Source organism: Lutjanus erythropterus, chromosome 8, assembly GCF_056507025.1.
Source record: "Lutjanus erythropterus isolate fLutEry1 chromosome 8, fLutEry1.hap2, whole genome shotgun sequence".
Classification (NCBI taxonomy): domain Eukaryota; kingdom Metazoa; phylum Chordata; class Actinopteri; order Lutjaniformes; family Lutjanidae; genus Lutjanus; species Lutjanus erythropterus.
In genome coordinates, this window is record NC_139324.1 from 38009078 (window position 1) to 38024726 (window position 15649).

General features: G+C 40.9%; 1 protein-coding gene across 4 annotated transcripts in view; it reads right to left on the bottom strand.

Moving 5' to 3' along the window:
• enox1 (ecto-NOX disulfide-thiol exchanger 1) overlaps positions 1–15649 on the bottom strand; it is a 113486-nt gene that overhangs the window by 28866 nt on the left and 68971 nt on the right. For 3 of the 4 annotated variants that reach the window (XM_084725470.1, XM_084725468.1, XM_084725469.1), the window contains exons 8-11: positions 10158–10264; positions 7161–7377; positions 6465–6673; positions 1810–1917 (exon numbers count right to left, since the gene is read on the bottom strand). In XM_084725470.1, the coding sequence (XP_084581596.1) occupies positions 1810–1917; positions 6465–6673; positions 7161–7377; positions 10158–10264 (641 nt within the window). The remainder of the gene's footprint in view (positions 1–1809; positions 1918–6464; positions 6674–7160; positions 7378–10157; positions 10265–15649) is intronic. The other variant, XM_084725471.1, reaches the window with a different exon arrangement.

The window sequence follows — 15649 nt, forward strand, 5'->3', positions numbered from 1 at the left end:
TTTTGGAGTTTAAATGAGTAATAGGCACAAAAAACGTTTGGAACTAGGCCAGTAGATCGGCTCGGCCGGCAGCCTTGGAGACCAATGCACCATGTCAAAGTGCGTCCACTGCCACAGACTTAGATTCTTATTCTAGGTGTCTGACAACATTATGGAAAGTACAGGTGTACAGAGACGAGCCTTTCCAATGGAAAACTGAGCTGTAATATTGCTCTCTGCAAAGCCACCAGACTCCTTTGACAAAAACAGTCATTTTACTTCCCAGAACACGGGAGTTGCTGGTCTACCACCGCCTCGATCTGTTAGTATGTGTTATTGTGTGACTTTGGTGTTTTCAAGGGAGGCAAAAACAAGCATTTTCAGTGGAGGTACTTTGACGAGATGTTGCAGCCGTTGCAGTTTGTTTTGCAGCTGCCAGCTGAGGCGAGACTGGAGCAGTTCCAAAACTTTTTGTAGTCATTTAGACCCCAAAAAATGTTTGAAAAAAAATATATAGGGCTAAGATTAATAAAAAAAACATGCATGTGTTACTCCATTTCCCTCCTCTGCCTACAGCAGGTGTATGTATTGATGGATGCATTATTTCAAACCGAAGTGAAAAAAAAATCTACTTTAATATTTTATTGAAACCCTGCATGTGTTTTTTTGTGTAAAGAGGAGCTGAGCTGAGTGACGCAGTAAGCATTTTAAAAGAATCAATAGACACAGTTCTGGAGGAAAACTGACACCAATTTGCATAATTTTCATAAAGACTAGCAAAGAAAACTATCAGAATTTACCCAAGATAAGAAGGAATGAACATTTCTAAAGAGGCAGAGGCAACAAATGGAGAAAACACACAACGCTGACACTCAAATTAACTCCAAAGTTGTCAAGGTTTACATTTTCAATGACTATTAATGAAGGTAATTAGTATTTGTTATTGTTTTTAAGTAACTTGCCCACACTGGTTCTTATACACGGTCTACACAAGTATTTATAAACCACACACACGCGCACGCGCGTACATGCGTACACACACACACACACACACACACACACACAGAGTCCGTGTCTCAGGTCAAACCACTTTCCTCTCAGCATGAGAACACAGAAAAACATCCTGGGAGGACTGTTGCCATAGCAGCCCTCCTGTCCTTCAAACCCCCTTCATCCCTCCATCATTTTGAACCTGTTTGTGTGTGTGTGTGTGTGTGTGTGTGTGTAAAACCTTATGGGTATTATTTAGCCGGGGTTCAACAACTCTGTGGCCACCAGATATTACATGTTGGTGGCCCCCTGTGGCCATCTACTTTTATCCCCACACTGTGAGCCTTCACCAACACAGCACTGCACAAACATCCTGATTTCTTTGCAGCTTTTAGTTCCAGATTATAGAAAACAGTGAACAGTACTCGTCACCGATTAGCTGCTGATATGTTGGTGCGACTGAAGTCTGGGTTTACTTAGCCGACTCAAACTGCTAACGCAGTCCTTACAGAGGAGAAACACAAGAGGCAACTGTGAAAAAACAAAAGAGCAACAAAAATGTAGAAGACGATGCCTTCAGGAACCATCACACCACAGTGATTAAGGACGGCTGTGTTAAGTTGGAGGAGCTGGAAGACTATTTAGAGAGAAGGACGTGTGGACTACTTTGCTTAACCTGCTGCGACTGCAACCCTTCCCTAGATAAGAGGCAGAAACTGTCCAAACTGGAGGTACAAGCTGATGTCCAAGTATAATTAGCTAATAAATCTCCTGATTCCTACTGGTGTCACTATTTCTTATTACACAGGTTATCTGCAGGATGTGACTGGCAGTACACACCTTGTCTCGAAGGGTGAGCACCTCCCCCTCCAGGTAGCGGTGCTCCTCTTTCGCCTGCTCCAGCTCAGCTTCCTTACTCGTCAGCTTCTCCTGCAGACTCAGGAGTTGCTGAAAGACAAACACAGACACACACACATATTAATCTTAAAGACTGTAACCTTCCTCACATGCAATGAACAGAAATGTCTGATTTTCATCATGTTTTCCACCTGCTTTTACATCGTCAGTGGTTTAATGGTGCTCACTGGAGAATTAGCTCCACCTACTTTTTATCTAACTAACAGAATCACATTCACACAAAAGAAGTGGATGCAAACAAGCATTTATTCATGTTCTCTTTTGCTGATTTTCTTGAATTTCATTTGAACTTTGCTCTACATTTGGATGGAAGCTTAGATAGTGATTACATTGATCCTGCAGGAATCAGACCTGTACGCATCAGTCACCAATATGGGTCCTACCCAAAGAAAGTAGAGGAAACGGAGTGGGTGGAGCTTCTGGGTCTGAAAAGTAAAGTCAGTGTGGAAGTGCTTTAAACCTGCATTGTTTTATTTCCAGCAGACCAACCACTAACCTTAGGCACACAGATCAATTGCTGTTTTTAGCTACACAGACCAACTGCTCACTTTAGCTACACAGACAAAACACAAATGTTAGTTACACAGACCAACCGCTAACGTTAGCTGCACAGAAATCCAGTTAGCTATGCTAATTTCCCACATTTTAGATGTGAAGTGGCCACACAGCATAACTTAGGAAGTGGAGGCTGTGAAATTCAGCAGTGCATGCTGGGAGGTTTGTAGTGTATTTGCCAGCTCAGTTCTAGAGCACATAAGCTTGCTAATTGCTCTTTTCTTCTGCTGTATATTAGCGTTCAGTAAGAATTCTTAACATGTAATATCGAATCTGAATGAAGCAGATTCTTTCCTCCAGCTGTTGGTCATGAGGAACACAAAAGAAACATGGTGGTTCACAGTGAGCGTGTTGCTGGACCCAAACCAAGGATATGCAATATTATTTGTATTAATTATATCCATTGTGTGTATTTACATTCTTTTTTTTTGACAAAAGTTCATCATAAGACACTAAAAGTTTGTTATGGAAATATTTCAGTAGAGCACTTATTTTGTTTGTCACAGTCGGTACTGAGGGAACAAAAACAACAGCAGGTGACAAACGAGAAGCGACAGAACCGTGACGTTCTCTCACACTGTTAGAAGTCAAGTAAGCAACACATTTACAACCAGCCAGCAGGGCAGGGTGTGTGTGTGTGTGTGTGTGTGTGTGTGTGTGTGTGTGTGTTTGTTCGTGTGTGTGTGTGTGTGTGTGTGTGTGTGTGTGTGTGTGTGTGTGTGTGCGCAGTTGTCTCTGATCTGCCTGGTTCTATCAGTGCTGTCACTTCAGATAGAGAAAGACAGGAAGTCGAGTTGAATCAGGCTAACTCGTGGCAAACGAGCTCCGCGCTCTAACAAAGCTTTGTGCTGGTTTATGAAATCAGTGGAGCGAAGGATCATGGGAGAACTCTTGAGTCAGCAGAGAGGAACACAGTTTAGTGTTTTTTGTTTGTTTGCTTGAGGAAAGTAAAGTAAACCCAGCTCTGCGCTCTGTTCTGATAAAAACACACTGGCTGCAGCAGCTCCATGAAGCAGTGCCTTGCTCGAGGGCATCTTTACAGAACCGGTCCGGGAAGAAGAGTTACACGTTCACATGATCTGACCGGCCCATCTGACGGTTCAAACAAGAACTTTTGGGTCACTTCTCTTACCCGCAGGCCAGCTCTTCTCACAGACTGAGTTGGTAAAATGGCTGTAAAATGCCACAAGCTAATGAAGGACTGACTGGTTATGAGACAACGGGCTGATGGGTACTGATATAAAGAAGGCACCGCCATCTTTCCTACAAAGGAGCAAGTGGTTGCGTTACAACTCTTTGTAGTCATTTTGTACCATTTTGTGGTCATTTAGTGTTTTTTATGGTTCTTCCTTGTGCCTCTTTGTGGTTGTTTTATGTCTTTTTTGGTAATTTTCTATCTCTGCAGTCATTTCTTCCCCTTGTGGTCTTTATGTGTTTATGTATTTAGTGTCTCTTTGTTGTTGTTTTATGTCTTTTTGGCCTTTCTTTCTCATTATAGTAGTTTTGTGTCTCTTTGTGGTACTTTTCTTGTCTTTGTGTGGCGATTTTGTGTCTTTGCAGTCATTTTGTTTCTCTTTTTAGTAGTTTTGTATTTGTCTGTAGTGATTTTGTGTCCATTATAGTGATTTTTATTGTCTTGTGATAATGTGGTCATTTTGTGTCTCATTGCTGTCATTTTGTGGTGATTTTGTCTTTCTTTGTTGTTCTTTTTGTGGTAATTTTGTATCTCTGTTCATTTTGTCTCTCTTTGTAGTCATCTCCTGTCCCTTTGTGGTTATTTTGTCTCTCTTTGGAGTAGTGTTGTGTCTCTTTGTGGTTGTTTTGTGGTGATTTTGTGTCTCTTTGTGAACATTTTGCATGTGCTTGTGTATTTGTAGTCTTGTCTCTTTGAGTGACATTGTCCAGGTGAAGCCCTGGGGGACCTCTGAATCTTTGGACCCCTGGCCTTGTGCGGTTGGCCCACTCATTGATCCATCTGTTAAAGTTAATTCAGTACAGAACTATTAAAAATTAAACCAAAAAATAACTCAGTAAACTCACTGTTGAGGAGCCACATGTTCAACAGAAATGATGTCACTATCAGGACAAACTGAGCCGCCCACATCTCAAATTCTGAAATAGCATTTACACACTCTTCTCATCACTTCACACCTGTGAGCGCGCTCAGCACAGGCTTCCTCTCTCAGGTTCTTTTTGTTCCCACTGGAACATTGTAGCCTCATGTCAGCACCTGTTAACACGGAGCGACATCAACCCGCCGCCCACATGTGTGAGTTAAAACAAACGGAAGCTACAGGCAGAGCGTGAACACTTTCTCAAGGAGCAGAGGAATGAATCACAGCTCAGAGGACGTACGAATGACGTAAAACAGGTACTGTATTAATTCACACTCTGTCAAATGAAAGAGCATGAAGTAAGTAGCCAGTTATGAGGCCGTAGGTGAGCCTGAAGTGTTGTATTAATTGTGCAGTTGCTATTTTAAGTAGCTTGAATGTAACACCTTATCTCTTCATCTGTAGTCCCTCTTTATAAAGCTGTAAATCCACGACTGCTGCAGTCAACGCTGCTGCTTCATGAACTCTGACGCTGTGAAAACGGGCACTTTTTATATTTTCCAGAGAGGAGACAGAAGTGAGAGAGAAACCTCAGGATGCAACAGAGTTTCTGTTTAAGATTTAAAGACGACAGAAAAAGAAGCAAGGTGAAAGAGACACACGTAAGATTCAGATTCTGAGAGGCAGATTAACAGTGATTATTACACAGATACAGTATGTGTCTCGGCATTGGAGCAAACAGAGCAGCTGCAGATACACTGTTAGATTTGGGTGAGCAAGTGTGTGCTGTGCATACCCACTATTTGACCATACAACTATAAAAATAAAAACACAAAACATCATCATCACACATCATCATCTTCTCAAGTCAGACTTTTTCTTCCTGTGAAGTTCTGTTATAATAAAACATATTTAATATTATCTGAAGGTAGATGCTCTCCCTCCAGCACCAGACAGGAAGCAGCAGGTAGGTAGTTTAGTAGGTAGTTGGACGAAAAAAAAAGCCCCAAATAAAAAGCCTCAAATACCGTCACGCACACACGCGATAGACGGTGAATTAAACGTGTTGAGTCTGTGTTTAAAATAATGTGTGTCTGATCCACCAGCCAGCACTTATTCTAATGAGGAATCTTCATATTTGAAACGCTTCAGCTCTCATTCCCACAGTCTTCTCCCACTGAAAGAGGCTGCGGAGGTTGGTGACGAGTTGAGACGACAAAATCCAGTTTATCTTTTATACTGATGCCGAACCGACAAGAAGACTGTCGTCACTTGACACATTTTATCTCGTGTTTATACAGTCAGGCATTTTAACGGACACGTAAAGAATTGTTAAAATGTCATATTACTTAAAGGGAGTTTGGTGTAACATTTTCTGCAGAGAGCGAAGGCTTTAATTTAATTCAAACTACTACTGTGTTGTTATTGTTGTTTTTGAATGTTTTGTCACCACTACAGAAACACAAGATAACTACTGAAGTATGTATTGGTTTGATTTATGGTTTCATAATGTGTGTATTGATTGCTGACAGTAGCTGATCAGGCTGATTATCAGCTAATGGTGCCCCTTTTGTGTGTTTATCTGTCAACTCTGCTGAGAGAAAATGAAAAACTAATATTTTTATACAAATCTATTCTGGTCAATAACATAATTCTATGGTCTGTTATTTTTGAATAACACACTGTTGCTGTGGACGCAGCTCTGATCAGGTATTCTGGAAGGTTTAGCTGAAGTTTTAAGAGTCATGTTTCACCCTGTTGGGGGTTTATTTTGCCATAATAAGCTACTCACTGTATATTATCTCAATCTAACTTCTAGATTTTTATTTAAGGCACAATCAGGAGCGTCCATCATGATTTGAGAAACAGGATGTGAACTAATTTACTGCTGCATGTGAGCGTTAAAGAAGGATGATGTGCAGGAGAAGAAGAAGGAGAAGATGAAGATTTGCTTGTAGAGAAACCTACCTGCTGCATGTTGTGCATGCTCTGCTGCAGCAGCTGGATCTGAGCCTCAGGACTGTGCGTGTGCGTCTGCGCGTGTTCGTCGTCCGGTCGGCTGCTGGATTTGCTCTGCTCCTTCCTCAGAAGCTCCACCTCGTTCCTGTAGGCGTCCAGCTGCCAACGCAGGGAGTCGTTCTCCTCCTTCAGAGAGGCCTGAGACTGATCGTACGCTCCTGCAGGAGGAGAGGAGAGGAGAGGAGAGGAGAGGAGAGGAGAGGAGAGGAGAGGAGAGGAGAGGAGAGGAGAGGAGGAAAACTGACTTTCAGTTTCTGAATAAATGTTTTTTGACTTGTAATGCTGATGATTAAGTTTGTCCTTATGACAACAGACACTCCATCAGACATGCAGACAGACACACAGCAGCTGACAGGAAACTGAAAAAGGAAAAGGACGGGTCATCACATCATAATATGAAGGTTTTAAGGCTCAGCTTGGTGCCAGACTCTGGTGCCAGTTTTACTGAAGGTTATGGGAGATGCATGGCAAAGATACGATAGAAAGTAGCAGCATGCATGACTCCCAGTCTTAATTAATGCATCATGTGTGCAGTCATAGTAAGGATCCAAAACAAGCAAAACACTCTGGATAAATAGTCGTTTCGGCCCCTAAACCATCATCAAGGAGGTTCAAACACCAATCAGCCAGGACAATGTTCCGTACCGTTTTCTCCAGTGCGCATCCTCTTACAGGGACTCTCATCCGAGTCGTCATCAGACATCTCCATCTCCTCCTCTCGTCTGATGCCCATGATCTCCTCGCTGTGGGCGTTTCTCAGCTCCTGAAACATCACAACCAGCAGACACACAGAGTGCAGGCAGCCCTCAGCACCACGACACAGACACATGGCGCCAAATTCACCACAGGAGCAAGTGAAAAGCTGGGGGCAGTGTGGGTGAAAAGTTGGGGGTGATTAAACAGGGTGCAAAAGTCTTTGAAGTTACTCGAATAAACTCCAGGTGATGTAGGCTCATATTACACTGATGATACATTTATCATAGTATTAGCTGCTCTTCACCGCCTCATTACAACAAACTTAGTTTAGTTCATCAACATGATCAATACTTTCCTGAAAAATCTGTTGAATGCAATCTGTCTTCTGCCCTCTAGTGGACAATTAGTGCACTACAGGCAGCAGCGGGTCTGCTGGTGCAAAATCCAACATGGCTGCTTATGGAGAAAAATCTTTGGATGAGCTAATTTGGAAAAAGTTGTGGTAAGAATGACAATTATATTGTCACTAATATTTCAATCTGAATATTTACTGTAGTGAAGCAACTTGTAATTAGTTGTGTTGTACCTTATCTCATAGTAATTCATGTTGAGATGTCACTGTTTGGATTATTTATTTAATTAATTAATTAAAGATTGAAATGTCATCTTAAGAAATATTTATATTCTCCCAATAAGGGTCCTTTGGATGGAAAGGGTTTTTAATTGAAGCCTTCATGTTTAAAACAAACTCTTGATGTACTCTTTCTTCAAAAAAAAAAAAAGGGTTCTTCAGCAGCAAATGGTTCTGGTAGAACCTCAGCCCTCCAGGAAGAACCCTTTTGGAACTTTCTTATTTGAGAGGGCAGATAAGCAGAAACCCTTGGTAGAAAAATGACTTACACCATAATTATCAGATTGGTTTCAGATCAGTTTCCTTTCGATTGACGATAATTAATTGTTTCAGTTCTTTTGTAAATCCTCGTCTTTTTAACTTGAGTTGACTGAAGTCAGGACTCGGATCACGTACTCAAATCTTCCTCCCACCTCTTACGAACTAAAGGAATTGAAAAAGTGAAGCACATGAGAGTGAAGAGACGTAAACAGAGAGAAGAAATGAGAGCAGAAGACTTCAGCCTGTCTGCTGCATTATCTCTCATCAGTGCTGCTGAAGCCCTGTGGGATAATCAGACGCCTGCTCGGCTGCCATTTTCATTATCTCTTCATTTGTCAGCTGAGGGTTCACAGCACAGATCTGACAGAATAATGCCGACTTCCACAGAGTAGAAATGTGCAGCGTGTTTTCATACAGTATGCTGTTGCCATAGAGACGTGGGTACACGTAGACTTACCACAGACACTAGCCATTAAAGGAGGGGCTTTCACAACGGGACTGCTGCACGCTAGAGACTGTCTCTTACCTTCTTTAACCAGGAATATTATAAATGGCAACACTGAGTCGGCTCACACGAAGCTTTAGTGTTAATTAGAATAATTGTTAATTGTACTGGATTAACTCTGGAAACAGAAGATTAAATAAAAACACAGCAAACAAACAAAAGAAGTAATAATACATTACACATTGTTATATGTATTTCCTTTTTATGTGTACACTTTCTGCATTATACTGTTAACACATCAGAATTTAAAACAGGGGTCTCAAACTGACAGCCCTCTTCTTTTTTTCTAGTTGCTTCAAACTAATTTGAACTTTCCTTAAGATAAATACAACTGAAACTAGAGGAGATGACTTTGGAATATTTGGCTGTACTCACATTTTGATTAGTTACTGTAATTACATATTTTTTCTCAGAACTGATTACAGTTACATTTATTTTGTAATTGAATTACATGTAACTAGTTACATCCGAGTGTTAATTTGTGCATAGTTTGAAGCCAACCCCTCAACACGTTCTTGATGCATCTCATTCACAAGAATGGATGAACCAAATACCTGTGGCCATGGCTGCCGCTGGCATGGGGTTTTTCCAAGTTTTTTTTTTTAATTCAGAATCATGGAGGTCCTTCAGCACACAGTCATGAATGTGCACAAAGAAATTAGGCAGCAGTATGCAGGATTAAAGGGGCCTTCCCTCCAGCCTCTGAAACATAATATCAAAAACACAGTATAATCTGGCCTGCAAAAATTTTTTTGAATTAATTAAACTACCCTTCAATTGAATACAATTCACAATTATATTTAAAAACAAATGCGTATATGCATTTCTGATTTCATGTTGCAATTTGCTGACATACGTCCAGAAAAAAATAATTTGTTCAATAATATTTGTCTAAGAAAAACGATGCTTTCATTTGCCGAGAAGTGAAATAATTGGCCTTATTACAGTGAATTATGAGGAAATTACGAGTAAATGTAATATAACAGTGTGAAATGCATTTCATTGTCTTTCTTTGTTGGAACTGTTTCTGAATTTTAATTTTCCATATTTGGTCCCCACACATCGATGAAACTAAACCTCCTGCGGAGCCACATGCTGAACCTCCCTGAGCGCTGACGGTGCTGAAAATGGACAAATCCTCCTTCCTTTATCCACAACAGTCTCATGTTCATACTTGTTATCTAGATTTGACTCAGGATGAATAATTGATCAGAGATTTAACCCTGGAAATCACTGTTGCCATAGCAGCGCCTCACACTTTCGAGGAGGCGTCAGATCTTTGCTTTACATCTGGGCTGCAGGGAGAAGGAGAGTGTACCGGCTGAGACGATCAGAGGCTGGTGTGTGTCTGACTGTCTGTCTGTCTGTCTGACTGACTGTCTGTCTGTCTGGGAGGGCAAAGCTTCCAGAAACAACAACAACAAGGGCAGTGAACACAACACAAACTACAGGGCTGTCTGTCAGCTCTCTCCTGGGGACTCAGACATGACAGCAGAGAAGAAAGCAGCAGGTCGGGGTGGGAGGAGAGAACAGAAGAAGGTATACCAACCTCACACTGCTTGCGCCAAATGTCTATGTTCTTGCGCTGTGCTTTTGAGAAATGGTCCCATGCCTTTTGCCTGGTGGCGGCGGTGAAAACGGTGGTGATCTGCTCGACTTTGGGGTGAACAGGAAGGAGGAGGAGGAGGAGGAGGAGGAGGAGGAGGAGGAGGAGGAGGAGGGAGGGAGGGAGGGTCAAGACAAAACAAGCCGTTTATGTAGCGTTGTAGCACTGACTGAGGCTCGTACAGCAGACAGAGGAGAGACCGTGGACACACACTGACCACAGGCTGGCTGGACTTTTTCTTTCATATTGAAGGAACAGTTCACTCCAAAAAAAAGTGTCATCATTTGCTTAAACAAGATCATACGAGGGATGTGTCTCAAGGGAGCTTTACTGGCCCTGATCTGAGTTCTTTAAAGTCGAAATGAAAAGAAAAATGCTTTGTTTCCTATTTAAGATCACATCCCTAAACAAAAAGACTGTTTCTTGGTATTTTAATATTAAAATTCACCCATCTTCAACTTAGCCAAGGCTAAAACTCAGTTAGCTAGCCAACAACAGTAAGGTACATCGGTGTGTCTTCAAAGATGTCCGCCACTCAAACCTTGTTCTGTTTCCCCAAAATACCAAAATACATGCTGGCTAAACTTAATTCACTTTGGGGAAAGTAGTGTCTGTAACAGCAGATTATGCACAAGACACACAGTGGACTGCTTCAGCAGATAATGTCATGGGGCAAACGATGAGCTGGGGGCCTCACAGATTAATGTTACTGTACAAAAACACAACTTAATGACTCTTTGCACTAATTTTGAGTGAAACTAGATCATATCGTATAGAGAAAATGTTTCCTAGTTTTATCTCTGATGTCCTCTGGCTGCTCAGCTTCATCTCTGGGTCAGAGTTTCCTGATGGACAGATAGCCTTACTTGGTGCGAAAGTAGCTAACCGCTAACTGTGATGCCGTTAGCTCGATTAGTCATGCAGCTGGGGTGACCAGATGTCCTGAAAAATTCAGGACAAACACAAATTACAAGCAGGTGTCCTAAATTGTGTCTTTTTGTCCTGAAATTCACTGTTACTGTTAATGTTCACACCTCTAGTACAGGAACTTTGCACCGCTGGGAGGAGGAGATTTTTAGGCCTGAGGGTGAAGCTGAGCTGAGAAGGTCAGCAGGTCCTCTGAACTCCTGCAGACTCTGGACTCACTGAGCAGATGATGACAGAATGTGGAGTAAACTGCTCCTTTGCAGAAAATCATAAAAGTTTGAGCAAAACAATCACTTTTATCTGTAGAATAAATAAAGCAAATGTTGTTATGGAAAATTGCTGACTTGTCTTGACTGTAATTTCAAAATAACAGTCTGATAAACATTATTAAACAAATATAATTAAATATGATTTGAGTGCAAATTCACAAATAGTGGGTCAAAGAGAAAAATGAATTGGAATCAACAGAATATTAGTGAGTTATAACTGACGATAGTATGGAAGCCGAGACCGCCCGTGCTTGCATTTTTTTTTTAAATGCCCTTGTCTTGAGATCATGAGTTTATTATCTTGTTTGTTATCTTAAGAAAATGAGCTTTGTTATCTCAAGACAATGGGATAATCAACATGTTATTATGAGAAAACAAACATTCATTTCCTCTTAGAGTACTGAAGCAGCAACCTCTCATCTTTGCCAACAATAAAATGAGATTTTCTGCACTAATGACATAACTGTAGCAAACAAAACTAAACATTTATGCCTTGACTTACTGTTCAGTTATGAATCCTCCCCGACAGTTATGACAGTGATCTTAAAGGCTATAATCAGATATGATCAAAAGAACCAGACCAACGTGGTCTCATCAGATGGTGTAGAAATAGCATGCCACTTCTAAATGACCTTTTGTGTATCATGTCGACTCATTTTAAGCTTTTCAAGTCATTTAGTGAGTTTAATCTGACACATTCTGAGTTTTATTTTCACTCCTGCTTCTCAACCACTCTGCAGCAGCGACCCACGGAGAAATCATGGACCTGCATACTGGCCAGATGAGAGCTCAGCATTTGTTTGGTAAACCTTTGGGATTAAAAAGTGTATTTATATAAAGGAGGGATATAAAGGAAAGAACCGACTTCTCTGGTGAGCACTGTCAGTCCTAACACACACACAGCGGATGTCTGTGTTCGCTCATGATTGCCTCTGTAAACTGTTGTGAGTGTACGTGACGTGTGTGCTGCTCGTCTGGTGGGAGGGGCTCAGGATGAAGAAAAAAACTAACTCACATCCTGGAGATAAGACTCAACAATCAATTGTTTTTCTAGAATTTCTACATACTGCAGCTCTAAGATTTTGTACTGACTTATATTGTATACTTATAATTGCTGCTTTTATGATGCCTTGATGTCTATTTTGTCTTTCTTGTTTTGTTAAATGTGATTATAAGGTGGTCTTGAGTGCCTTGAAAAATAAAATGCATTAATGTTTTTAATGCCAGTAATCTTGTAATGAGTTATTTTAAATGTAACATTCATCAACACAGATGATCACAGTTTAGCTACTCTGGGTTAAAATCAGGAATGTTAATAAGATGTCACATACAAACCATATGTTAAATATTTTAAGTAACTTGGTATGTAACTTACACACAAAGAATAAAATAAGTCGACATTTACTTTCGGCTTTAGTGCGATCTCCTGGTTAAAAGTCACGTGTTTGTTTGACCCATACATCCCTGACAACCTCCTCCATATGTGGACTTTGACACTCTTTCTTTTGTTTATGATGTGAGTAAAATGACACGCCATCTCTGCATGAGTCAGTACGGGCGAAATTGGTTTAAAATGACACTCAAAAGAGCAAAAAAGGCATTGTGATAACACAGTTAAGACACTGGTTTGTTATTCCTACACCATTTGGCGGGATCAAGCTGACCAGACACTGTTTTTTCGAGTTCTTGACAATTATCCTGTGATATCGAGAGAAATCTGCTTTTTGTTTTCTCAAGATAATGAGATGAATTAACCTCCTTATCACGACAAAACAAGCTTTGTCAACTCGAGACAAAAAAAAAAAAAATCACTTGTAATCTCAAGATAACAGCATTATCAAAAAAGCAAGCATGGCCATCCTTGGCTTTTGTAAAGAACAAATAAATAGTGTAGTGTTGATATCAGCTGGTGATGCAGGTGTGTCATGTGATGAGCAGGTCTCTCTCCTGTTCAGTGCTCTGTACTTACATCACCTGCAGCTTCACTTCCTTCACGACTGACAAAGGCAACATTTACACAGAATGGATGCTGATGTTTAATGTTGTCACATGTTATATTACATTTTTGAGGTAAATGGGAGTTGCAATGTAATTAATTACTCTAAGAACTGATTAGAGTAATATGAGGATAACGTTCCATACATTCTGTTTTAAAATGCTGCCTTTCAAAGTAATGCTCTGACATTTTGTTTGCTGTCACTCAAACATTTCTAACATTTCGACTCGCCAAACCTGAATGAACATGAAGCAAAATCCACACTGTACAAACAACAAGTGTCTGCCTACTGAGCTCTGGACTTCCTCTGATGGAGATCAACACACACTGGACAGACAGACAACAAAAACTCAAACAGTGTTACTTACCCCTCTGAAGTCCTCTGAGTTTAAGACTGTTTACATGTTAACATGCAAATATCTTTTTTATTCTGAATGACCTGCTGTGTCAAACCTGCATTAAGTGATGTTTTTGATTTTGATTATCACTGACTCTGATCCTTGACCGGTACTGTTTCTCCTTCTTATTCTTCTTCAAGGATTTTTGGTGGTTGCCTAACAACTGGTTTTGCTTCTGGTTCGCGACCTCTACTTTGTCTCTTCTGTTTATTACGGCCATACCCGACACAGTCTCTAATGTCAGCCTTGCATAACCTTGTTTATTGGCTCCAAACCAGTTGATGGAAATGAGCCTAGTTTGCATTTTCATTTCTGTTTTCAGCATTTCAAAAGCTCATTTCGAATTCACTTGACAATTTGATAGAATCACAACTCGTCCCATCAATGACTCAAACCTTTGCAGAATGAGGCCAATTATAACATGAAGAGATAATAAGTGTTATCTAATATTTAATCTGCTTTTAATTGATTTTGGGTTTACCTGCATGTGTTTTTATTCTATGATTTTTCTTCTCAAAACTATGTTGAGAAAAGTACAATACAAATAAAGTTTCTATCTATTAATATCATATTAAGTACTTGCCAAGAGAAACGTTGGTGACAAACTGGTGAAGAGAGTTGAACGTGTAGCAGCTAATGAGACAAACTCAGGAGTTGGTGGAGACCAAAACAGAGCTGACAGCAGAGTAAATGTTGGACATCAGGTGGTTAAAAAAAACAGCTCAATTCAATAATTATTCAAGAATTTAAAAAATCACCTAATGCAGCTTTAGATGTAAAGATCCTGGGAGGTGACAGTGACTCAGTGATGTTTACCCAGACCTCTCTCACAGTCGAAACACAGTCCAGCATTACATAGCGTGCATGAACAGTACCAGCTGTGGTTATCAGTTGTTGTGCGTTGGCATTTTCTGAAGCCGTCGTCACACGACTGACTCTTAAACCTCTGTGCGACTGACCTAATCACCACCTCACAGCGAGCTGAAGATAATGGAGCTGATGGTGAGATGGATGGGGGAGTGTTGTCATGGAGACTGGGCTGAGATCCGTGCAGAGTAAATGAGTTGCATCGAGGCAGGCTTTCAAGCGGATGTGGTGAAAATGGCTTCATGGTCTGCACCTCCCTAATCTGTGAGTGCGCCACACCCTGCGGCAGCGTGAGGGACTGTCACCAGGAACACAGTCACACTGTTCCTGGTGATGGTGTGGAGATGGAAAACTTACAAACATAAAAAGAACTTTGTGCTTTAGAGATACTTGTGTTCTTGTGCTTTTGTTTCATCTGTAAAATATGTTATGGTTCTTTGCAGAACCTTCAGAAGACAAGATGTTTATAATTGAGACCTTTATTAAAAAGGACATTTTTTGACCCCTCTGGGTGGGTTCTAGATGAAAACCATGGAACATGAAAGGGTTCTCAGAATAACCCACTAGGTGGCACGCTTACAAGGTGGAAAGCCTCTGGATAGAACCTCCCAGAGAACCATTACACCATACAAGGGGTCTTTGTTCTAGATTACATTTACCATCAACACCAATTTCTCCTTTAAAGAAAGGATCTGGGTAGTTCTTCCACCACTGTGCAAAAAAGTTCAGCAGCGCCACAAACTGCATCCTCAAAGAGTGACGAGTCACGTCGTGTTGAGTCTGATTTGTTTTTGGGCTCAGGTTCTGTCCGGTCAGACCGCGCTGTGGGCTGAAATTCTCTGACCGTCACTACTTTTTTCTGACTGCTGATCTCCTAACAAACTCATGAGCTGGACAACACATGTTGTGTTACCATGACAACCGGTAACTATGAGTTGTCATGTCATCAGCTGCAGCATAACAGAGTTTTAAATAAGG